General features: G+C 53.9%; 2 protein-coding genes across 5 annotated transcripts in view; one reads left to right on the top strand and one right to left on the bottom strand.

The window, feature by feature from the left end:
* The window catches only part of CELSR1 (cadherin EGF LAG seven-pass G-type receptor 1), a 142,838-nt gene extending 120,894 nt beyond the window's left edge, over nt 1-21,944 (bottom strand). For all 4 annotated transcript variants that reach the window (XM_084749755.1, XM_084749757.1, XM_084749756.1 and 1 more), the window contains exon 1: nt 17,922-21,944. In XM_084749755.1, the coding sequence (XP_084605881.1) occupies nt 17,922-21,519 (3,598 nt within the window). In that variant the 5' untranslated portion in view covers nt 21,520-21,944. The remainder of the gene's footprint in view (nt 1-17,921) is intronic.
* Nucleotides 21,517-25,531, top strand: LOC311579323 (uncharacterized protein). The gene is made up of 2 exons (XM_084749762.1): nt 21,517-23,637; nt 25,446-25,531. Exon 1 carries the CDS (start codon nt 21,562-21,564, stop codon nt 22,384-22,386), a length of 825 nt encoding a protein of 274 aa, XP_084605888.1. The 5' UTR covers nt 21,517-21,561; the 3' UTR covers nt 22,387-23,637; nt 25,446-25,531.
* Nucleotides 25,532-26,075: the final 544 nt, after the last annotated feature.

Raw genomic sequence — 26,075 nt, 5'->3', positions numbered from 1 at the left:
GGTGAAAGAACAGGGTGGCAGCTGTGTACCAATCTGCCTCTTTCCTCCAGCCCAACCAGAGGCTAACGTGAACGGTGACCTCTGCATTCTTAGGAGGCTCAAGAACAGGAGGGGTGCTCTCTACCAGGACTAGAGTTCCTGTAGTTCCGGCCGGGGCAGACCCCTTCAGCAGTTCCCTGCCCTGCTGTACGTGATACAAATGGCCTCCTTCCAGCCTAATGCATGCCTATTGCCCCAACTCTGGTCAAGCAACAGCATCCCAAAGCCCTGGTATAGGGGAAGGGCTGGGTACACAAAGACACCCCACTGTCCTCCCTGGCCAAGTTCCAGATAGAGACCCCAGCTGGCCACAGGGGTAGGAGTGCAGACCTGCAGCAGGGGCTCCAATGACCCTGTGTGTCCTTGGCACCCGCAAGGTGGCACTTACCACATTCTTCCATGGATGAAGATGTAAAAGACATTTCGAAGCACACAGCCAGGTGGAGCTGGACCCAAGCCAGCCTCCCCCTCTGCCCAGGACCCACAAAGTTACAACACTGTCTAGTGGCACCAACCACCCTGGGCTATTCCCAGACCCAGCCCAAAACCCTAGCCATTTGTACCAGACTTTCAGTGGTCTTGCTGGGGGGGCCAGGGGTGGGGTGGGGCTGGGCTGGAGGTGCTAGGAGCTATATCAGCTATGAAAGTGAGCTCTGTCTTGGAGTGCCAGCCCAGTTCTGTGGTAATCATCTCAATGTCGGGGGGTGGGGGTGGGAAAGAAGTGAGCCTTTGGGAACATATAGCAATATTCTGAGTTATCAGAGCTAAAGAGCAGGTGCAACTACAGGCTTCCACTACACTGTTCAGCATCCTACTGTGCTCATGACACTTGCCCCAGAGAACAAGCTAGCATCAATAGTGCTGAGGGAGACACCTGCTACAGAATCAGACAGAGAGGTGTGGGAGACAGAGATGAAAGAGATCCTGAGAGCACATGGGGCACTGCCCTCGGGGAGCTGGGAAGAGAGGCCTGACCTGGGCAGGTGCTGCATGGCATACATATCCTACAAGACAGGGCTTGGTCCAGTGACCTGCCTTCAGTAGGTTATTTATTGAGCACCCTGTGATTCATTTGGTAAGGGACCAAGGATGCTCTTCCCTTTAGCTCAGTGCTCACTCAGGTACACAAGTTGCACGTGATCATACCTTCCAGGGCAAAAGCACCTTCTCACAGCAGCCAGTACTCTGATGGCCACGGCAAAGGCTGGGGAGGAGACAGTCTAAGGTGGGAGGACATGTCCCTTTCCATGGCAGGTGGGGACAGACGACAACATGCACAGAAGGACGGCTCTGTCCTCTGGGCCCAGTGGATAAGGACCTGCCCCCCTAGGATAAAGACTCCGGACTCCCTAGAGTCTATTGCAAACAATAAAGTTTTCCGGTCATGATTTGTTGAAGACCAGGGTTCCAAGCTCAAACATTCCAAAACACCAGAGGGTAAAACACCCCTTACTGTGTCATCCCCTGCCTGGAGGGACGGGGTGTAGGGAGAGGGGAAAGGGGGGCCTGTCCCTTGGGGGTAATTAAAGTGAACTTGATATACAAAAGGCCTTTCGGGGCCCCACTGTTCCTGGACAAAGGATGGGCTCTTCAATACGAGGGCCCCCCCAAAGTGCCTCCCACAGGCTCGGAGAAGGCCCATTCACCATGGCAACCCCTGCTGCTGCTGCTGCCCAGGGCCTGGAGGAGGCTCAGTTCCAGGGTAACAGAGGAGTTGCCAACATTATATGCACTCCTGGTCACCATCCACCCCAGAAGCAGAAACCAGGAAGGTCTTGTTCATCATGTGATCAGGTCTGCAGCCTTTGGAGCTGATGCTTAAAACAGATCAACAGCCACAAAGGCAGTCTCCGGGCCTGGGGCCTGGTTAGGGAACGTTCAGCTTTCTGTTTTCCAGTGCTGGTTGAGTTTTCTAACATGAGCAAGCTTATCTTTATGAACAGAGCAGAGCAAAACTATTTTTATTCCAAAGAGCAACTCCCAGGGCCATAATAAATCCCTTTAAAAAAATGACAAACAGGAAGTGGCTGGACCTCTCCACCTCGTGCCTACCCTGCAGCACTCCCCGGTCAGGTCTCCACCTGGGAGTGTACAGTACTGTAGACTAGAGCGATGAAGGGTAGGAAAAGCCCAGCTACAGGCTCCTGAAGGTCACAAAGCAGTGGCCAGTGAACCTGCAGTCTTGCAGTTAGTCCACCCAGCAAAGTATACAGAGCATCGAGCCAGCTTCCCAGCAGCCCAGGACGGCGTGCACGGAACAGTGGCTCTGTCCTCTAGGCCCAGTGGACCACATCCCACTCACTCACCCCCAATCCTCTTAAATCCTAACTGGAACCATCAGGTTTACTACAGCTCTCCCAAATAGCATGATATGAGCAAACATCTCCTCTTGCTCCTCTTGTATGGATAACGCTATTGTTTTCTTCCTTGGACCCTGAACTTGGGCTTAGCACCTACACCGTGGGAAGGCAGGCTACAAAAAAGCCCAGGTTAAGTAGTAGGCCTGACTACACAGACCACCCCTTACCCCGAGGCTAAAGAGCCTACACAGGGCTCCTTAGAGGGCCTCAGGTGCGATGTCCTTATGGGGAAAGGTACTTCGAACATGTAGGCAGAGCCAAGGGCAGCGGGAGGTGGGGGCGACCTTTTAGGTATGGTCACTCTGGCATGAGACACCATGCCTAATGCATGTGCCATCTCTGAGAGCAGTTCTCAGTTACTGGTCACTCTGCTCACTGCTTAGGCCAGCACAAACAGGAGTGTCCTCTGCCAGGGCTACGGATATATGAAAACAGTCACTTCTGACTTTCTCCTTGTGTTCTGCTAGCTCCAGGAAGGGGCAGCAACTCATCCCGGGCCCTCGGGTCCTCTAAACCATGTGCTCTAAGTCCAGCCCCTCTTCTGTCCTCTCTGGGCACTGCACACATGTGGTGCACATACATAAATAAAAGAAATAAACTTTAAAGAGGTGGGGTGGGGTGGCACTGAGGGAAAACCCTCGAGCTACATCCAAACTGAGGTCTGTGCACTTCCAAAGCTGCCTCTCCAAATCATAGCCCTCAGGCCAACAAGCCTGGGAAGTAACCTGGGACTCAGCACTGCAAGAGGGACAGGGAATATAAGAGCGAGGCCCTGGAAGGAAGCAACAGCTCTCCCTCTAGATAGCAGACACCCAAGAGTTGAGAAGCACCTATGACTCTCTACGAAGGCTTAAAACCCAGGTTCAAACCCATCCTCATCTAGGGCCCCCCGAGTCTTTCGGGGCCTTGTCTATACCAAGGTGTCTAGTGAAACAGAAATCATGCGCAGTGAAACAGAGTGAGCCAGCACCACTCAAGCTGCAGCTGGAGAAATGTGAACAGTATCCTTTACCACAGGATCTGAGAGGCAAGATCAATTTGATACTGCCCACGGGCGGCTGTAATTAGCGCCCTTTTCTCTGCCCTACTGAGGGGGCCGGATTCATGGCATACCTGCCAAACCTTACCTGCCCAAAGTGCTTCCCAATAAACCAAAGCTCGTTAATTCGCTGCCTGGGATAACAATGATTATGTCCACTGTGAACTACTGTTTATAACTTGTAATTTCCCACAGTTCCTCTCCTCCTTTGTCTTCTTCCCTCCTCTCGCAGTGCTCCAGGCCCCTATGGGAAAAAACGTCAAGGCTGGGCTCACCCTTAACCTTGACCACGGGTCTCTCTTTCCCCAATGGACCCTGTCCAACTTGGTTTCGGGAGTGAAGGTGTGTGGTTGCCCATCCTCAGAGCCAAGAGCTAGACAGACGGAGGTGTAGGCAGGCATCTGGTGAGAGTCTCCCCAGGGCTCAGGATAAAGATACAGAGGGCTCCTGAGGCCAGGGCTTCTAGACTGTACTTAGTGAGCCCCGCCTCCATCAGAGCCAACCTGCTACCAACAACATAAGTAGTGAGGCCCAAGGTCCACCCTCTGGGGAGGCCAAGGCTGTGCCTCTCTGGCTGCCAGTCAGTCTGATCGACAGTGATGGAAGTGGAAGGAGGAGCGATAAAGGACATGGCCTAATGATACCGCAACAGTATCTGTGTGTCATCACCCAGTGCCTGTCAGAAGACAGAAACAATGGTGTTCCCTGCTCCTCCTCAGTCCAGCCTCAGCCTCAGTCCATGGTCCATCCTCCCTTAGGTCAAAGGTCAGCCAAACCTCTAGAAGAGTCTCTACTCCAGCAGAGCTGAATCCCAGGCCTCAGCTCATAACTCAGTGTTACACCAAAAGGTGTTTCTGAATGAACTTCCGGCCTCACCCACCTCACCGAGTCATTCCCACACAAGTTACAGCAAGAAAACCCTGAGGCTCTCCCTCATCCACGGGGGCGGGGTGTTGCCTGTACCCTATCAATCCAAGACTCGGGGGGTGGACATCCCAGACCTATTCTGGGACTCCTGGCATCTACTCCAAACCCCACATCTACTTCAGGGTGCTGGCTCTGTCCTAAGCCCCGCCCTCCCCAGCTTTGGTAGTCCCTCCTAAGCAGCACCCACTTAGCTGTAGCTCTGGCTGATGCTAGGAGGGCAGGTCCAAGGACACATTCCTGGCACACGAGATAGACAGAGAACCATTTCATTTGCCAGCCAGTCTTCTGGCCAGACAATGAAACCCCCAGGCCCCAGCCTAGCCACTCTTGGCCTTCACCTGGGCACCTAGGACCACTCACTGTTGGTCCCAGAGTTTATATTGGCAGACATTTCCAAATCGTACGGCCGTGGGTGTGTCAGTAAGATAAGAAACAGGTTCGTCTCAAGCACAAACTCCTTTACATCTTTAGACAGAACACAATAGAAACTAGGCAGTCTATGGTTTCTGGTGATGATAAGTCTGGAAGACCTGAACCCTGGGCCCAGGTTGGTAGCTGTGGGTACAGGCTGCCCAGAGCTGGAAGCCCAGCAAAGGAGACAATGGGATGGGGCTCCATCTCCATACAGCCCCTGAGGAGAGTGAGGACCATAGGCACAGATGCCTTCCACATCCTACTACTAGGGCCTCCTTCACAAGGCAGACATTATCTACGTAATTACTAGGCTCACAGCAGCCAGTATGGGCTGCCCCAGCCCTTGCAGCAAGCTTGACTAGAATGGTCAGCCTACTCGAAAAGTCCCCAACATCGACTACCTTCTATGGCACAGTCAGTGAGTTAAGAAAGCAGGAAGGAAGGGCTGGGTATGTGGCTTGGTTGGCAGATAGATTCCCTGGCTTGCACAGAGCCCTGGGTTCAATCCCCAGCACTGCATAAACCAGGCATGACGGCACATGGCTGTAATCTCGGCACTACCGAGGTGGAGGCAGGAGAATCAGAAGTTCAAAGTCATCTTCAGTTTACATAGTACATTTGACACCAGCCTGGGCTCCACGAGACCCTGTCTCAAGGAAGGAGCGGGTATAAGGAGAGGGAAGTAAAGGGAAAAAAGCAGGAAGAGAAAGCCATCAATATGCGCCCCCTTACCCTGGTCCATTCCTAGGAAGTTACCTAAAGGGGGAAAGTCAGAAAGCCCAGACCATCACAGAGGACATGGATCCTAGCCCAGAGAGATGCCATTCCACCATGTGAAAGAGAAAGGCAGAGGCTTAGTCACTGAAATCTCATGGTAGACTTGTAGTGAAAAGAGCCAGTCACAAAACAGTTTACACAAGGTGACTTTAAACATACGCACACACCCATATGAATACCTACCTAGAAAAAAAAAATGATCTGTTGAGACACACTGTATTCATAATTATCATTCCTGGGTGGGAAGAAGTTCTTCCTTCCTAAGTTACTGGGTTAGTTGCAGAAAAGTTAGTGTGTTATTACTGGTACTGGCTAGGGCCTGAGTGCTAGGCCTGCCCCGTCTGGACGCTGCTACCCCTTAGGAAAAGAAAAGCCATTCTGTTGTGGCTGTGGCTATAGGGCAGTGACTGGAACGGATTCCAGGGCCTGTCAGGAGGTAGGTGGGGAGTCCACAGGCCTCTGGCAGGACCGCCACCCACAGGTCAGGCGGGTCCCGAGTAGACCCTGCAGTGAGAGAGAGGATCCCTTTTGTGCCTCTGGTTCCAGTTCCCTTCATTGAACGCCCCCCCCACCCCCCTTCTTGAAATAAGCACCTACCATGGCTTGTTTCACACCACTGGACCTTGACTGATTCATCTAGCTGATAGAATTCGTTTTCCGAGAACAGGGCAGTGTGGGAGACACTGCAGAATGGGGCTTTCCTCTGTCCGGCATTCAGCCAGAGGCTCTCTGAAAGTACCGGTTCCCCTGCTCTGGCCTGATCCCTGCCCCTCCTGAGAGCCTAAACACAGTGAGCAGCCAGCAGGCCATGAGAGCCCAATCTAGGGAAACAATGGCTACCAGGAGTCCCAGAAAAGACATGTCCTTGGATGGCTGGGAAAGGCTGGGTGGGTGGGTACAAGAGGTGATGCAACAAGATGCCCACCAAACACACAAGGGGTGATAAGGCTACTATGTCGGTCCAGAATTCCACTTTACAACCTAGGCAGCATGTATCCCAGAGACAGGTGAGGCCCAGAGGACACAGATGCACTGACTTCGGGGACCTAGCTGTGGGAGAACACAGTGCCCAGGCTGGGCCAGGCCTCCACAGCCGGAACTTCATTACAGCTGGGGCTGCACAACACGTGACTGTACCGAATGCTGTCACATTGTCCGCTTTTGATGGCTTTAGCAGTTAAGGGCACGTATTGCTCTTTCAGAGGGCCAGGGTTCAGTTCCCAGCGCCCACCTGATGGTTTATAACCATTTGTGACTTCAGTATTAGGAGGTCTGACCCTCTTCTGACCTCCCGTGGTTCACAGACATACACGCAGGCAAAACATTCATACGCAAACAGATAAATACTTCTTAATTTTCAAAAAAAATTACCGGAAAATTGGAATCAGAGATCAGAGAATTTAAGAGACTGGAGAGATGGCTCAGCAGTTAGGACGACTTGCTGTTCTTCCAGAGGACCCAGGTTCTATTCCCAGCACTCACATCAGGCCGTATACAAACCCACCCTCCCCCCCCCCCAATAACTCTAAATCTAGGGGATCTGATGCCCTCTTCTGGACTCTGTGGACATCTTGCATATACATGGTGGTACATATAAACATGCACACACACACACACATACACACAAATAAAAATAAGCAAAAGAGAGAGAAAGAGGAGAAGGCAGAGGTTCAGACAGTGAATGCAGTCAGCCCTTTAGCAACTGCTGGTGTCAATGTCTGTGTCCTCAGACTGTGCTAACCCAGACAACAGGCCTCTGGGCAAAAGCACACAGCTCAAGACTTACCTCCTGGGTACTCCAGGCATCTGTTCCTTTGCCCTCAGGATAGCCAACCATAGATCCCTCAGTGGCCCAGTAGCTGGCTAAAGATTCCCACCCAAAGATCATGTGCAGAGAAATAAAGACCCCCCCTTCCAGCCCCGGTGCCTCAGTTCCCTGGCTACGGAGAATGCGAAGGACTCTGTCTGATACAAGCCTGGCCATGGAAAAGTTTAGTGTGATTTTCACACTATTCTATATGCCTCTGGCTCTAAAGAGACCAGATCCATAAGCTACTGAAAGAAAGAAAGTAAGTAAGAAAGTAAGAAAGAAAGAAAAAAGACAGACAGGAAGGGAAAAAGAATTCCTGCTACAAACACAAAGATCTCTCAGAGCAAACCAGGCTGTCTTATGGCTATGTCAACCCTAAAGCCACCAGCTTCCTGTCTAAAAGACCACTTTTGCTCGCTCTCCCCGACGATTCCATCCATCGCTGGCCATTTCCCCTTTAGTGTAAGGTCGGTTCCAGAAGGCAGAATCAGTCACTGCCTGCCCATGCACATGTGTTCACAGTGGAGAGCTCATGGCAGGCACTCGCTAACTCGCCCCACTGGATTTCCTGCCCTGTCCACATGCATGCACCCCTGACCTCTGACGACCACGTGCCAGAGAGACAGGAAATGCCTCAGAACAATAAACCTTCCTATTTTCCATTCTCTCCTCTTTGAAGGCTTGAGGGACTTTCTCTTACACATTAGAATTTTCCATGCTTGGGGAGAGAGGGCTGTCTCCTGCCATGTCACTTGGTTTCAGGGCACAGAAGGAGGGCACGCTATTGTCCTGAGTGCTCCTGTACCACTTCCATGCTCTCTACCAAGTGACCAGCATCATCCCCCCCCCCCCCCGAAAGGACACCTGGAAGCACAATGTTCCCCCGGAACCCAGTGCACCACCATTTCCTGAGTTAGTTAGGGACTGATAGCGGGGATGCTATCCAACAGGGAACACATGCTATGTGAAACTCCTTTTAATCAGGAGAGGAGGAGGAAAGAGCGGGTTCCTAGGCATCGGGTGGCATTAACTGGTCATTGAGGGCAGAGGAAAGGACTCAGGCATCAAGTTTACAGGTCTCTCTGTCTGTATTCCAAGAAGCCTCCCTTTGTCTTCATGTACCAGGAAGACTGAGCCAAACTGCTAAACGTTTTAAATGCCAATCAAAATGCATTCCCAGGGGTTTTGAACTCAGGCCTTGGTGTTAAGGTTGGGGGAGAGCTGGCAATAACAAGGGGCTACACAGGGCAGTCTTTGACCATCGGTACTTCTTAGAGAACTGTCTATTACGATTTTCATTCTTCCTTTGTGGGGGGTGTGTTTTCGAGACAGGGATTCTCTGTGTAGCCTTGGCTGTCCTGGACTCAACTTTGTAGACCAGGCTGGCCTCGAACTCACAGAGATCCGCCTGCCTCTGCCTCCCAAGTGCTGAGATTAAAGGTCTGTGCCGGTGCTTGCTTCTGCAGCACATGTACTAAAATTGTAACAATACAGAGATTAGCACGGGCTCTGCGCAAGGATGACGCGCAAATCCATGAAGTGTTTTATGTTTTCATCCATTTTAAAAATCAAGTTGCTTTCTTGTTGAACTGGCGTTCTATACGCACTCTGCACATACACAATTGGCAAGTGTTTCATGGCAGTTTTTTTAGGTTTATTCTCATTGTTTTTTAATTAGACATGTGGGTGTCTGTCAGGGCGGTGGGGATTTGCACCATGAGTCCAGGTGTCCTTGGAGGCCAGAAGCATGGGATCCCCTGGAGTTGGAGTTGTAGACACTGTGAACCCCCAGTGAGGGTGCTAGGGGTTGAACTGGGTCCTCTGGAAGAGCAGGAAGTGCTCCTGGCCTCTAAGCCATCTCTCTAATCCTTTTTAACAGTTTTCAAATGAGATTTGTTCCCCACACTTGTAATACATACATGGCTAAGAAGACAGTCTCTCAAGTCACAGTGGCCACCTGCGGGACTTCTGTTTAGCTAATTCTCACCCCAAAGAAAGGCAAGAAAGGGAAGGGAGACTTGCCAATCCTCTATAAGGCACAGAGGTATCAGCATGGGGGGGTGGGGGTGGAGTGGGGGAGTTGGGGGGGGAGAGAGCAGAGAGAAGAGTACAACCCAGGTGTCACCTCCAGAAGGCCTACCAACAGGAGACACTTCCTCAAAGAGCCTGCAGCCTCTGGCATCTGACCCTGCACAGGGCATCCCAGAGGACACTGCTCTTATCTCCTAATGCTAGCACTGTTTATGGGTTTATTTGAGTTAGCTGCTGTTAGTTTACCTTAAGCAAGCGTCATTTAGATTAGATATGAACTACATCCTGAAACTGTTTTTAAATAAAGACACAGAACTAGCTGAGCAAAGACTATTTAAAAAAAAAAAAAAAAAAAAAGATAAACCGGGTATAATAGTTCACACCTCTAATCCAGCATTTGGACAGCCGAGGCAGGAGGATACCTTGGAGTTTAAGGTCGGCTGGACTACACAGTCAGTCTGGACAAGCCTGGACAAAATAAGGAAAGAAGGAATGGAGGGAGGGAGGGAAAGAGGGAGGGAGGGAGGGAAAGAGAGAGGGAGGGAGGGAGGGAGGGAGGGAGGGAAAGAGAGAGGGAGGGAGGGAGGGAGGAGGGAGGGAAAGAGAGAGAGAGGGAGGGAGGGAGGAGGGAGGGAAAGAGAGAGGGAGGGAGGGAGGGAGGGAGGGAGGGAGGGAGAGGGAGATTTAGGGAAGGGGAAGATAGGGAGGAGGAGGGGAATGAGGACTCAGCGGGTAGAGGCCCTCACCACCACATCTGATGATCCGATCTGAGTTTAGTCCCTGGGACCCACATGGCAGGAGATAACTGACTCCCACACATTGTCCTCTGACTGACCTGCACACGCCGTGGCATGCACATGCATGCACCCCCAAATAAAAACCTCCCCTCACAGTGCGGAGGCAGACAGCCTCAGAGGGCAGCTGCTTGGCTCAGCGTGAGTTCCCCCGTGCATGCTTCCTCAGATCTCAAAAGGAACTTCATTGGCCTAAACGCTGCCCCCCAACACCAAGAGATCTGTATCCCTGTACCTGGTGCCCCTCCACCCGGAAGCCCACAGCTTCCTATGACCACGCCTCACACAGGAGCCCACAGAGACCCAGAGTCAGCTCCCAAGGGTCCCCTACTCTAATGTTAACCCCCCAGCTCTGTCACTTACACCATGGGGCTACATCTCTGCATGCTACCCAGCCCTGCAGCCTCTCCCATTTTGATTCTTCCAAGATTACCCCCTCTACAAAAGACACTCACTGACCACGTGATCATGGAGCCTGGGGTGGGGGGGGGAGGGGGGGAGGGATGGAGAGACTACTACAAAGGGTAGGGAAGGTTTCCACAAGTTAGGGGGCAGGAAGGTGGCACTGTGCCAAGGGCAAGGCCAAGCCAAAGAGGTGCAAAGTGGAGAAGGCAGAGACAAGCAACTGGGCACCTGGGCAGAAGACAGCATCACCCAGTACCTGGGGTTATACCTGAAAGGGGATGTATTATATTCCAGTACTTATAGAATGTTATCCAACACACACACACACACACACACACACACACACACACACACACACACACACAATGTCAGCTCAGTAAAGGGAGAGCTGGCAGGCAGGGTGAGGCTGGGGACTGAGACACAGGGTCTGACTCCAGATATTCCACACCACTGATAGCAGACAGCTAAGCAAAGCCACCCCAAGGCCACCTGCAGCTGTGCCACACTCTTTGGTTCAAATGAACACAGGTGCATAGAGGTCCCAGAACCAACCCTCATTCAACTGTGCCAGCCAAGCAGATTTCTCCCTTGCCCTGTGGCCACTACCCCTGCTCAAAAAGAACAGTCTAACTGCCCAAGGTCTCTGCTAGCTGCCAGTGTTAGCTGCTTCTTATAAGTGGACAGGCATCCCTGATATCCTGGCATTCCGGAAACAGAAAGAAGGACACACTGACCCAATGACCGGTGAGTGGAGCAGCAAGGGTGAGCAATCCCCACAGACTGCTCACCAGCCCACAAGAGAAAGGGGATATTTAGTCCCCCCAATCCTGTCTAACCAGTGTGGCACCCACAGTCACGAATGCCATCATATCTTAGGCAGCACCCCTAGCAGCCCTCACTATACTCCTGCTCCACTTAGGAAACTGAGGAATGGGTCTAGCCACCTCAGAAGATAGACCTTGCCCTCCACAAGTCACATGATCCGAGAGCAAAGTGGACCCAAAGGCCCAAAGGAAAGGCCACACAGAAATCTTTGAGCCACCTCTTAAACCAATGTCCTCCACCCATCTCCCCCAGGCTAGCTGCCACCTTGCCCACATATGGGTAAAGATGACCTCTCTCCCTCATCAGCACCCTCCCATCTCCAGACTCCAGGCTGGAGGTAAAGTGGTCTGGCGTGACACTGGAGATGAAAGGATGGGGGCCTAAGAAAGCCAGTATTCCCACCCCAGGGAGCTGCCCTTGTCTAAGACTTCAGCGATCACTCGTCTTCATGCCAGGATCCTTTGGTGGGGACCAGCAACATCCAGACATCCCAACCGAGCAACCCCACTGCTCACAGAAAGCCAGAGAACTCAATGCAGTAACAGAGAAAAGAGGCTGCTATGGCTTGAGGGAGCCATACTTCATCTCCCCTGTGGCATTTGCTATCTGTATAGCGACCCAGGGGCATGAAGCTGGGTGCTATCACGCTGATGGAAATCCCACAGGCACTCAAGGCTCACCTGCTCACCCAAAGTGTACTTTCATGAGCAGCACCCCCAGGAAAATGCAGGCACAAAGCACCCAACAGCTCGGGGATATGATGTGCCTCACACTGTGTACATTTGACCCTGGATGTCAGCTGACCAGTCCAAGGAGGGAAGAGCCAACATGACTCTTCTCCCTCATACAAGGATCCTGAGGTACAGGGAACACATTCAAGCCCCATCATCCTGTCTCTCAGAAACTCTCTGTGTCCTTTGGGATACCCCCTTTGCCACTGGAAGGGGTTAAAATTAAAATTTGTCACATCCCAAAAGGTAAGTGGATCACCAAGATGTCCCCAAGAAGAAGCACATGCATCAGAATTCAACCAGTTTCAAGAAAAAGGAAGAGGGGGACAGGGAGAGGAGGAGGGGGGAGGGGGAGGAAGAGGAGGAGGAAGAGGAGGAGGAGGAGGAGGAGGAGGAGCTCTGCCCTCGAACCCTTTCAGATGCACAGATAACTCATTCCAGAAAAACTGGACAGAGGTTGGCTGAGCAGCTGGTCTCTCAAACCTTTTCAGTGAAGGACCCAGCCTTCCGTGTACCCTCAGGTGGCCTTTTCTCACCCTTCCAAACACAGTTTGCCATGTTTGGAGTGAGCAGGAAGCCAAGGCCTTTCACTGTACCCTCTCCCCACACTAAACCAAGAATCCAATTCTGGGCATTTCTACAACCCTAACAACAAGAAAAGTAAACTATTTCCCCCAAGGCTACGAGCTAAAAGAGCCATGCCAAACTTATGAGTATTTTCCACATGCTCTGCCTCACAAGATAAGATCTACCTGTTTCGATCCCAGTGCTGGCAGGAACAGAGGCCTGTGGCACAGGGCCACACACCACACCCCAGGCACACACACTGCTGCCAGGGGCCCCCACCTTCCACCCATCCACTTCTCCAACAGGTTTCTGACAGCAGTTTGTCAGCCTAAACCCAAGTGGTCTTTTCAACAGTAACAGTAGATCCTGGATGAGTTCTGGTGTCGCCAGGAGCATGGACCACTTTTGAGGCATGTCATCAGTATCCTGATCATACGCATCATGTGTCCCATGCCCTATTGCCACCACAGGCTATGTGCCCTGTGCACCATGCCTTTGCTTATTCTGGGATGGGATGATGACAGTACTGCCTGCATCACAAAACAGCATCTTGAGAATTGAATATGCCCGGACAGGCCTGGGGAGAATTCCCGACATAGAGCACACCAACTGCCACTGATGCTCTTGTCTTCTGGTATCTGCTGTCCTATCCTGGCACAATCCTGCCCTGCCAATCACACTCCACTCCACAGGTACACCCTCAAGGGGCCAAGACCAGCCTCCTGAGCTTCCTTTATTTTCCTTCACACACCCAGCAGCAGCAGGTGGGACATGGTACAGCTCCAAATATCCTTGACATAGCTAATGCGGTCTTATGATCCACCCTCTCCAGGTACAAGGAAGCCTGCCTGCCACTTCAGGTCTCCCTAGCAGGCACCAGCTGCCCAGTCCACACTGGACAATCCCTCTCCTCCACTATTCCTCCAATCCTTCCTACCCTCCTTGGACTTTAGCTCTGTGCCTATCTACCTGTCTCTATCCATCACCAGAAGGTCGGGGCTACACTGACTCATCAAGATTTTGCACACAGTAGATGCAATAATAAACATTAGCCAGGCACGGTGGCACATTCCTTTCAATTCAGCACTCAAGAGGCAACGGCAGGTGGATCTCTAAGTTCCAGTCCAGCCTGGCAGGGCAGCCAGGGCTACAAAGAGAGACCCAGTCTCAAAATAAACAAATCAATATACAAATAAGTAAATCAGTAAAAATTAAATGCCGGGCATGGTGGTGTACACCTTTAATCCTAGCACTTGGGAGGCAGAGGCAGGTTGCTCTCTGAGAATGTGAGTCTAGCCTGGTCTACAAGAGTTCCAGGATAGCCAGGGCTATTGCACAGAGAAACTGTTTCAAAAAATAACAACAACAACAATAATAATAGACAAATACATAAGTATTAAACACCCCAAGTTATCAGAATCCCCAAACAATTAACTGGTTGCCTAAAGTGCTTAATTCTTCAGGGTAGTTTGTGTCACCTGATGAGGCCAACTCTGCCAATGGAGTTTAGGCTTCCTGTTTCTTTGCTAACTGTTGGGTTTTTAGGGGAACTACAACACGCCGGGTCCAGAGCATGCCTGGTACAACCATGTGCTCATTTCCTTGTTTGTAATCCTCTATTGAAAAGTCACTGTGATATCCTGTATTTAACTGGGCAAATATGCTCTAAAGCCGCTCAAGCCCCGACGGCTCTGCACCGTGCACTCCCAACCCGGGCAAACAGCGAAAGTTACCCAACTCCATTATCTGGCTGAGTTCTGATGCCTTCTGACATGTCTGAATGACTCATCAGCCATCATTTCTACCCCACAAATGATACTTTTCCTACATCCACAGGTCTGTGACACACATTAACAGCGGCGGCAGGAACTGTGCCTTCCTGCCAACGGCCATGTTCTCGAAGGCAAGGTTGGGGCCCTGAACCTACAGGCACCTACATGTTCCAGGTGTTTAAAAAGAAAACATCGAGGTTTCGGACCTCGTAAGAGGGATCCGCAGGGAAAAGTGTCTGCCACCAAGCCTGACAACCGGAGTTCAATTCCTGGCATCCACATGGTGGAAGGGGACAGCCACCTACCTGGTTTTACATTTAATAAGGAGAAATAAGATAACAAGGCAACAGATGTTAGAATATATGAGGTTTATTAAATGAGCATGAGGAGAGAAGGAAAGGGGGCAGAGGTACCCCAGAGAGAGAGAGAGAGAGAGAGACAGAGAGAGACAGAGACAGAGAGAGAGACAGAGACAGAGAGAGACAGAGTGAGAGACAGAGAGAGACAGAGTGAGAGACAGAGACAGAGAGAGAGACGTCAGGCGGAGGAAGAGGAGGAGTAGTGAGGGGGTAAGAGACGGAGAGGAAGGGGCGTCTAGGTGGGTCTGTCTTTTTATATAGGCCCGGGCAGGGCCACGCCCCCATGGCAGGTAGGCAATGACATCACAGGTAGGCAGACTGAAGCTGAATCCTCCTAACACCTGGAATCCGTCCTCTGACCTCCACATGTGCACCATGGCAACCTATACCCATACACAGACACACACTAATTAAATAATGAAATGCAACGGACGTCAGGGTCACTTAAAAAAAAAAACAATGTGGGGAAAAGTCCTCAGCACTCTTGAGTTTCTCGGCCTGCTATTAGAGAAAAGCCAAGACAACTTTCCCCGTGTCCATAAGAAAAAGTCCCCATCACAGAATAGAAAATGGCATACAAACACACCACATAGAAAATGAGCACCTAGAAAGACCAACATGGGAAAAAAAAAAACCCAAAAAACAAAAAATAAAAAACGGCAGTGGAAAAAAAAATAAATAAAAATTTAAAACGGCAGTGGCTATTTGAATTATAACCTGCAGACTCACATATTCTTCCAAAAAAAATGTTTTCTCTTTGAGGAGTACAGAACCATCAACAATCTCTTTAACAGTCAAAATAACCACGCCCCTCCCCTTCGCCCCACCCCCCCACCCCAATCCCCTTCCGCACATCTGCTGGGTCCCGCCCCCAGGTGCACCTCCGCGGTCCATCAGGCTCCTCTCCAGGCCGATGGCTCACAGCCCTTCCAGGAAGAGCTCCTACAAGACCCAATCGCTGCCAGGCCTCACATCTAGCACTTCAGGGCGGCAATAGCCCTTCAAAGGCTTTAGGGCACGGCTGTAAATGCTGTAAAGCCAATTACTCGGCACTGAAAACAGTGCTGAGTGAGTCTGAATCAACAGCTTTCCCACACTGTTCCTTAATAAAAATGTAAGAGTCGCCTCCGGGAACCGAGGTCCGGTCTGGTCTCTTTACAGGCCAGCAGTTGAGACCTGCGCGCCTTGCGGTCTCAGCTAGTCACTTCTTTGAAGAAGAAAAAAAAGAAACAAAAACAAAACAAAAACAAAAACAAAACAAAAAAAAGCCAGTCAACCGGTTGGGCCATAGCATGGCAGACATGCACATCTCAACAGGGCACCCAAATGACAGTAGAATACAGTCAGTTCAGAGGCTAGTGATTTCCTCAAACCCTGTCCCTCAGGTGGGGGGAGAGGGTTCATACTGATCGCCGGGGACCACTGGCTGTTGCCTCAGGCCTCTGAGCCTCAGGATCTTTCTGTGTAAACCTCGCGTTGCCAGAGGAACAGTGAGAATATGAGACTTTGGAAAGCTTCTGGGAGCCAGGGCCAGCGGTACTCGCGTCATGAAACGCGATGTGCAGAGAGGCACACGGGGCCCCGGCTTCACAGGAGAACACAGGAGACCACAGCCGTGGTCAGGCTGAACGCCTACACACATACTATGAACCAGCTGCCTGTGAGTCGATCCATGAGAGCCTGAGCCTCACAGATGCCCACCCGGGGGTGGGGGTTGGGGGTACACTGCAGACACACAGATGCTCCTGCTCCCTGCCTGCGTGGACCTGTTCCCTCTTAAACACTCCAAATTTTCTACTCTATTTTATCTAGAAGCGTAGGAAACAGACTCTGTCAGGAGTAGCAGCAACCCTGGCCAAGGACCTCCGAGTGTGTTCCATGGTGGTCTCCGCACTGCCTCCCCAACAGATGGCTTGTGACCAAAAGCCATGCCGGGTCACCACACTGCTTCAAAAGCAAGCCCCGGAGTCCTACATGATATTGAGAGACCATTGGACGAGAAGCTAGCCACCCCCACCTCCTGGTACGTAAGAACCTCAGCCAACTGAGGGAAAACTGAGTGGAAAACTGACCTTAAGTTCTATCACGTCCCCAAGACCTACTGCCCACGGGAAACACGGACTCAGGAGTCCTCGCACCTGAGCCTTCCTCCCCTGTCTATTGGTCACTTGGTAAAAATCCACACCTGTCAACCCCTGGGCAGCCAGGGCCCCTCCCAGAGCCTGCTGGGGCCTTTTCATTGTCCCTTAGCCCCTGTTCAACCCTCTCTCCTGTGGGTGTCCCAGCACGCACGCCCTCTCCCACTGCAGGTTTGCTGCCAAGCCCATGGTGGTTGCCTTGGCACTCCCTCTCCCTTCTGCCCGTCCCCCTGGCCCTCCCCACCGGCCCTGAAGCAGGCCAGTGGTTCTCACACTAAGCTGAGCAGCCTATGAACAAACTCCCAAATTATAAGCCCGAGTCCAGGGACAGGAGTCGAGATCAAACAGACCTGTGCTTTTCAAAGAGTCACCCAGAGGCAGCACACATGAGTCGACTGTTATTATTTAGAGGAGACAGAAAAGCTAGACCCAGGGAACACAGGGCATATTACAGGGTGACTCAGGGACCATCCAGCAATTTCCAACGGTCCCACCCGGGAACTAATTGGCACATGGAGCAGGGAGTGACCTTTGATCCTTCCAGACAGCCATGCATGCAGCAGGCTTCCTAAAGAGCACCACTGGACAAACCAGACAACTTGGATAACCAACCCCCAGGCCAGGTTTTAACAGCCTGATTTGGGAGACGCACAGGAAAGCTCTGCACTTGAGCTTGAAGGGGCCTTAGGCCTGCTCCCCACACAAAACTGCTGAAGGGAGCAGCGAGGAGCCTTCTTCCTCACCTCCGTGGGCCTAGGTGGGGAGCATGGCCCTCCCCGGCAGCATGCAACTAATCATAGCAGCAAATGGCAGGATGGTTGCCCAGGCCCTTTCCAACCGTGTCTAGGCATGCCCAGGCAGCCATTGGTTGGTGGGTCTCTGCGGCTCTCCAGGGAGTCCCAAGGGAGCAGCTCCTGCCCACAGGCCACTCACCTGACACAGACACTTCCATGAGCGCCTCCAGCGGCCGGTTGTTGTCCAGGTCCCGACTGAGCTGCAGCTCTCCTGTGGCGGGATCCAGCAGCAGCAGGCTCAGCTCGTTGCCCTGCAGAAAGGTGTAGTTGAGGCTGTCAGATAGGTCAGGGTCATGGGCTGGGATGCGGCCGATCACCCCACTGGGGAAGCTGTTGGATTTATTGGTGACATAGTTGTTGAAGAGGATCTGGAAGTCGGGCAGCTCCGGTGGATTGTCGTTCTGGTCCAGGAGGCGGATGTGCACCGTGGCCCGGCTTACCAGAGGAGCGGATGTGGCCTGCACCACCAACATATAGTCCCTTCGGACTTCAAAATCCAGCTCCACCAGGGCACGGAGGTCCCCACTCAATAGATCCAGCTGGAAGACCTCGGGCACATTGCCCTCCACGATCTGATACATGATCTGGGCATTCGGACCTTCGTCCGGGTCATTGGCCCTTATTCTTGCCACCACGGACCCCACGGGGCTGTTCTCCTCCACAAACAGCTCCAGCTCATCCCTCTCAAACACTGGGGGGTTGTCGTTAATGTCCAAGACAGTCACCTGAATCTCCACTGAGGCACTCAGGGGATTTGGGTTGCCCCGATCTATTGCCAGAGCCCACAGGTTGTACACGGCCACGTTCTCTCTGTCCAGCCGGCGCTGGGTGCGGATCACACCAGACGTGGGCTCAATGTAGAAATCTCCATCACCATCGTCCCCACCCTGGAACGTGTACTGGAGGCGGCCGTTAGGACCTGAGTCCCGGTCTGTCGCAGAGACCTGGAGGACACTGGTAGATGGGGGGGCATCCTCGAAAACAGAACCCTGGTAGAAATCTCTCAGGAACCTGGGCGCATTGTCGTTGGCGTCAAGGATAAGGATCTCCAGAGAAGTGGTGTCTGACTTCTGAGGAATCCCGTTGTCCTGAGCCGTGATGGCCAGCGTGTAGGCAGCCTGGTCCTCGTAGTCGAGCTCCGTCATGGTATAGATGGTGCCGGTGTCCGGGTCAATGCGGAACTGTGGTACCGGATCCTCTAGCACATAGGTGATGCGGGCATTCTCACCCGTATCCTCATCCGTGGCACTGATGGTGGCAATGGAGGTGCCCACGGGCCGGTCTTCGCTAACACTGACCGTGTAGTGGGAGCTCTGGAAGACCGGCCTGTGGGTATTGGCATCGGTGACATTGATAAAGACCTGTGCAGTGTGTGAACGTGTGCCGTCGGACGCAGTCACAGCCAGCACATACTGCCGTTCCTGCTTGTAGTCCAGGGGCAGTGCCAAGGTGATGAGGCCACCGCCGCTCTGGCTGCTGAGCGCAAAGCGGTTTCGGGTGTTGCCGCCCGTCAGCTGGTAGGTGATCACACTGTTGGCATCGCGGTCACGGGCTCTGAGGGTCAGCACGCTGCTCCCCACGGCTGCATCCTCATTCAGGCGCAGCTCGTACACGGGTTGCGTGAACATCGGGTCGTTATCGTTCACGTCCAGCACCGTGATGGACACACTGGCCGAGGAGCTCATGGGCGGCGAGCCATGGTCCACGGCCTCCACTCCAAAGCTGTAGTGTTCTATCTCCTCACGGTCCAGCTCAGCACACACAGTGATCCAACCGGAGCTGTTATGGATCTGGAAGGGGAAGTCCGGGCCAGAGGAGGCAGGGTTCTCAGGGTCGACACTGCCGCCCCCCAAGATAGCGGAGGCTGTGTCCACCAGACGGTACTGCAGCCTGGCGTTCTCCCCTGCATCCGCATCCACTGCCTGGATGTGCAGCACTGAGTGGCCCAGGGGCACGTTCTCCAGCACCGCAGCCTGGAAAGGGCTACTCACAAAGATGGGGGAATTGTCATTTACATCCAACACCTGCACGGAGACCAGCCCTGAGGAATTAATGAGAGGAGGCCGGCCCCCATCCTGTGCCTTGATGCGCAGGGTATACTCCCGGATAGCCTCGAAGTCCAAGGGGTTGATGACATCCAGGCTCCCGCTAAGCGAATGCAGGTAGAATTGGCCTTTCAGGTTGCCACTAACGATGCTGTAGTGTATGGCTGCATTCTGGCCCTGGTCCCGGTCCGTAGCCTGGACTCGAAGCACAGCGGTGTTGACAGCTACGTCTTCCGGGACTTGAACCACATAGCGCTTTTCACTGAACTGGGGATAGTTGTCATTCTCGTCCTCTACCACTATGTGGACGGTGGCTGAGGCACTGAGTGGACCTGGATTGCGACCCTGGTCATTGGCCTCCACCAGCAGCTGGTACTCAGCCGCCTCCTCACGGTCCACCACAGCCCGTGTGCGCACGACGCCTGATCGCGCGTCTATCTCAAAGACACCACCTGCGCCCTCCAGCAGACGGTAGCGCATATTGGCGTTGGAAGGTGCATCTCCATCGGTGGCACGGATGGTCAGCACCTCATAGCCCACCTCGAGGTTCTCTCGAATTCGCTCTCGATACTCGGACTGCTCAAAGACTGGGCTGTGGTCGTTAGTGTCACTGACAGTTACTGTGAGGTAGGTGGCAGCTGAGCGCCTCGGGGAGCCGTGGTCCACAGCACTAACTTTGAGTACATGAGTGTCTTTGGTCTCGCGGTCCAGGGCGCGGGCTGTGGTCACCGCGCCCGTGGCCGCGTCGATGAGGAAGTAGCCATTGGAGCGCTCATCAAACAGCGCCTCCATCTGGTAACTAAGGCGTCCGGCTTCTCCTTCGTCTGGGTCGTGCGCGCGCAGTTCGATGACTGCAGTGCCCGCAGGCTCGTTCTCAGGTACTGACACCTGGTAGCTGGGCAGCGGGAATTGCGGGGTCGTACTGCTGCTGCCCGCACCTCGCCTAGACCGTCGCACAGCCCCCGCCCGAAGCTGAGGCAGGCTAGGCGACGTTGGCGACACCGAGGGCGACTCTGAGGGCGTCCTGGAGGTCGCCTCTATTACCAGCTCTACCCAAACGGCGCCGGCCGCGCGTCCCAGGGCGCACACCAGGCGCAGCCCGACTAAGCCTCCCGGCCCTGGCAAGCAAATGGGTCCGCGCCTGCAGCGGGTCCCAGCCACCGGCGGGCAGCTGCAGGCAGGGAAGGTAGTGATGGCCTCGAGCACCGAAGACAGCGAGGCTGCGCCGCCGCCTGGGGCCGGAAAGCAGAGCGCTTCTCTAAGCCCGGGCACAGAACGGACCGCCCGAGAGCGCACCTCCGCACCGCCGGCCGAGCGGCGCAACAGCCGGACCCCACAGCGGGCGCTGTAGGCGCGCGCCCTTAGAACTAGGCTCGGAGCCGTCCGGGAGCCGCGAGCGACCAGCCGGACCTGCAGTGGCAGCAACCTCCTGGTCAAGCGCGCACAGCCCCGGGTCCCCGCGCCTAGCCCAAGCCGCTGACCCGCCGCTGGCCCCTCGCGGCTCACGTCCAGCAGCTCCCGAGGTGTGCGCGTGGTGTCCAACCTGTAGATCCAGCCCGATCCGAGGGCAAAGGCACGGGCACCGCCGGGTAGCCGCAGCTCCCAGGCTGCTGCTCCCAGCCCCAGAGCTGGCAGGGTGGCGGCGGCCAGCAACACCAGCGCGAGCAGCACGCGCGGCGATGACGGCGCCATGGCCCGGAGCCGCAGCCCGAGCCGAGCGCCGGAGCACAATCCATGCACCCGGCGCACCTCCGCATCCACCCGGCGCGGCCGGGGGGCGGCTCCCGCGGGCCCGACGCCGGGCCCTCGGGGCGGCCCGCGCTCTGCCTCCCCGGGGGCCCTGGCGAGGACACCGGGGGCCGCGCGCCCGGCCTCCCGCTCAGCTTCCACTTCGAGAGCACTTTGCAAAAGTTTGCCAAGTTGATTTCAAGATGGCTCCTCCGCGCCTCCCGGGAGGGCGCCTCGCATCAACCTGCAGCAGCGTCCGCTCCAGGCGGCTCCAGGTGGCCCCAGCACCGACTCCGCTGGGCGGGCGTGGGAAGCTGGGCGGGCCTGGGGCGGGGCGGGGGCTACGAACACCGCACAGCCCGCAGACCCCCGGCTGCGGATTGCTGGTTGGGCGGTGTGCTTTGCTTGGCCCCCGCCGCCCGCGTTCTCCCCGCCCCCGGCCCCGCCCCGCCCCCTCCCAGTCGCTCATTGTTCAGCCCTGGGCAGCCGGGCGGGGACTGGGCTGGGGTGCGCGCCCGGATGATCTCCATGGAGATGTGGAGGAGCGGCCCGGGCGGGGGCTGGGGTCCGACCCCCTCCCCTGCGGCCTCCCCACCCAGGCTCCACGGGAGGCGGGGCCCTGGGAGCCCAGCATTCATCTACCGCCCTAGGGTCCTGGGCCGCGGCTGCCACTGTGTTGCTGGCACAGTTGATCCTGGGGCCCGGGAAGGCTGCGGGATTCAAAGCCTGGGACCGCACCTGGTGGAACTGATCTACCAGATAGCTGCCCTGGGCGTCCTGAGAGTTAGACCCAGGGTTGCAGGACACCGAGGTGCTAGAAAACTTCAGTAGAGTCGTTGCTGTGGCAGGGTCTAGGGACTTTTAGACTCAAGATGTACGGTGGCTGAAACGCTTGACTCGACGCAAAGTTCCTTAGATTTTGAAATCTAAGTCAGCTAGCCGGACTTGGGTCCTACTTTATTTTAAAGTGCAACTTTTGAATGGAAAGAAAAAATAATCTGGTTTGGAGGTAACAGTGGGAGGGACCTTGTTTCCTAGCGTGTGGTTGTGAGGCCTGTGGCATTAATGGAGACAGCACTAGTTACTGCTCATCAGGGGACAAGCAAACACTGAGGCGGGTAGGCTCCACGAGAGCCCGCAGAGAACAAGGAGAAAGGTGCCGGAGAGCCTGCGGAGCTGAGACTTTCATTCACGCCCTGCGTGGAAGGGTGGGGCGTGGCTTTACATCAGCAAGACGCCGCCGCAGGCTTCTAAGGAGCACACCTTGGAGGCGGTGCCTCAGAACTTGGGAGGGGAGAGGCGGAGCTATGCAACATTTTCCCCACCCCCCTTGAATGGGGTCCAAGCCCACAGAAGCCCCAGTCAAGCATGGGCGCACTGGGGCAGGCCTCTTGCCTTTGAAAAGATTTCTCCCGGAATCAGTTGAAGGAGTGGGGCTCTGAAGGCTGCTTGGTCACCGTTAGAGATGGGCTTTCCAGGTAGCCAGGGCCCCGATGGATGACAACAAAGCACAGGGCAGCTTTAGAAACAGTCAAGGAATCTCCCTTAGCATCCATAGCGTGTATATAGGATAGATGCACCTCCGATTTTTCTCAGTATCTGAGAACGATGTTTTCTTCTCTGGCATTGAAGACAATATACTGACCTGAAAATATTGGGAGCCCTGCTTTGGAATCGTGTGTGAAGAGAGTAGGGAAGGGGGGGGGGAAGTCTAACCCTCAAGTGTTACAGGGCCAGGGTCACTGTACCCCAGACTGCTCTTGGGTGTGCATTAGTAGGAAATTCAAGGTTCTGGATGGAGCCCCAGGAAGAAGAGCTTCCCGGCGTGGGAGGGAGAAAGCTGGAGAACCCGCGTGGTGCATGTTGCAATAGGGCTTTAAATAGGGCGGGTTGGGTTTAAATAAACAGAATTCAAATGCATCGAGAAGGCTGGGTGTGGATGCTTTCCTGGAACCAGACACCTGCAAGCTGCAAGTTATTATTTCCTGGTCCCGGTGCAACCAGGCCAGACCACAAGAGCAAATATGGTTGGCAGGCTGGTCAGCAGAGGCCAATAGACAAGAGTTTTCTGTTCACAGACAGGTCAGTAGCAAGCCCTAGTCCACCAGGTGGGGGTCCGAGGGTACCCCTTTCTGAACCTGCAGGTCCTGGCAGAGCTCATTTCGTGGTGCTACTAACTGCCCATGCTGCACCCTCCTTCCCTGTGCACACTTGGTTGACAGTTTTTTTTTTTAAGGGAAAGGATTTTTTTTTAAAAAGGCAGACTGGGGCTTGTGACGGGCTTTTAGGGTGGCCCAGTAGCATGCAAGAGACAGAAATGGGGTGTGGTTCAGTAGTAGAGGTAGAATGCTTGCCTAGCATGCCCTTGGCTTTTAGCCTCAACACTACGAAAACAAACAAACAAACAAACAAACAAACTCTGCGTTAAAACCAATGCCTTCAATTGGGAGTGTGTGTGTGGAGGAGGGTATAGTTTCATGGTGGAGTACATGCTTTGCCATGTGTCCATGGGTAAGGAGAGGCGGGGCCGGTGGCTTCCAGCTTTCATCCCATTCCCTACTAGTCTGTGCTGGGCAGTGGTCCAGCCCACCAGGTGCTTACTAGAAGGAGGACCATGCACCTGGAGCTCTGAGGAGGGATGCAAAACGGGAAGGGAGGTGGCCTCATCTAGCACTGCTTGAAGGATGTCCCCTCACCCGGGTTTCTAGCTGGCCACCACCCTTGACTCTTGGGGCCACCTCGTATGAGGGGTCACAAGAGGCTGAAGAGAAGCCTTGGAGCAGCCAAGGTCCTTTTTTGTGTTGGCTCCTTGAGGTGGTCAGAGGAGGTCGTCCTGTTTATGATGACTTAATGTGTGTGGGACTGCTGCCACCGTTAGGGGGCGGGGGGAGGGGACAAGGAGCTGTACCGATGTTTCTGTTTTGCAAGCACCTCATATGAGCTCTAAAAATAGAAACAACAACAATAATAAAAGAACTTCTAGAGTTGAATATGCATTTAAAGTGCTCTTTGTCAGGGGTGGGGGTGGGGTGGGGTGGGGTGGGGGCGGGGCGGGGATGGGGCTTGAATGGAGACCGGGTGAATCCCGGACTCAGTTCCATTACACAGTATATTCCTGAGGCAGCTTTTTGAACGGCAAGCAGCCCCTAAGAAGCCATCCTGCAGAGCGAGTCCAGGTGCAGTGTGATCCATTCCTCTGCTTTTAAAAGTCAGAGGGAAAGACCTCTGAAGAGTAGAGCTGGGACCATCCACTCACCCCGACTCTGGCACCCTTGTGTTTGGTGGAGTTTGATTTATGGAAAATATTAAAAGTTGAGACATGCCACAAAAACCGAGCCTCGCATTAATTAGGATGCTTATTAGGGGCAAGAGTGTGAGGGATTTAGATTGTAATCACCCATGTCTTCTAGCCTGGCTTTTTGGAGACGCCAGGGTAACTTATGACAAAAAAGGAAAAATATTTTCCTGCTAGTGAGGCGCCAGAACCAGCGCTGGCAGCACCATTTCTACCTCAGCACAGGGTGTGGTTACCCTGGGGCCCTGCATAGGCACCTCTTGGGACTGGATCGCTAGGGTATCCCTTGAGATTTCAGCCCCCTGATCCACCTGTGTAACTTTTATCTGGAAGGATCCAGGGTATCACAGCCGAGCACTTAGGCAGAAATGCAGTCCCTGCGCTGACAGTAAATGGAGTGAATACAGGGCAACTAATCTCACGTTCAGAACCGTCTTGTAGCCCCTCTGAACCGGGAGGGAAAGCAATGCGTTCCTCACCCCTTACCGCACCCACCTTCCCTGCAGCTTGCTTACTCACGGGTAGCACACCTTGCCAGGACCCATTTTCCGGCTGCACTGACCCCTAGTGGCTGATCTCTGTCTCTACACCTCAGAACCTTCCAAGAAGTCCTGTGCCATACAAGACCTCACCGGTACCCAGGTGCTTCGAAGATAAGAACAACAGCCTCTGGGCTCCAGGTTGTTGCACTGAGAGCCACACTCCAGAGGGAGTGTGCACTCCAAAGGGTCCAGATCTGCACCTCAAGTATCCCCTGAACATGCAGCCCCATACTCCGGGGATTCCTGAGCCCCTTATGGTCTGCAGCTCAAGGTGCCCAAGTCTATCATGAACGAGAGCAAACTGAGGTCCCGAGAGTACTGCAGGGCATCCGAGATGGTCGCTAGACAGCGGAAGGAAAGTGAAGGGTCAAACCATGTACTGGATGACCCGGAAGGGCCAGGTGCTGCACTAGAGGGAAAGCAGGAAGGGGAGAGCCAACGGGGATGCACTGGAAACCACAGAAAGAAGACGGCAACGTGCAATCAGAGCAGCATTCACCATGCCTACGTCCCAGGACCAAGTGACCCTAGCGTTGCTGCCGTTATTATTTCCTGGCCCCCAACAAGTGCAACTCATTAGGTTGACATGGGTGAAGTAGCGCTGTCTTGCTTGACAACATTCCTTCCTCTCACACGTCCTGTTTGTGGCAGGGTGGGTTTGTCTAAGACTTGCTGTAGTGTGG

The sequence above is a fragment of the Acomys minous genome, assembly GCF_964271855.1.
Source record: "Acomys minous genome assembly, chromosome: 12".
Taxonomy (NCBI): Eukaryota; Metazoa; Chordata; class Mammalia; order Rodentia; family Muridae; genus Acomys; species Acomys minous.
This window is presented reverse-complemented; position numbering and strand designations above follow the sequence as displayed.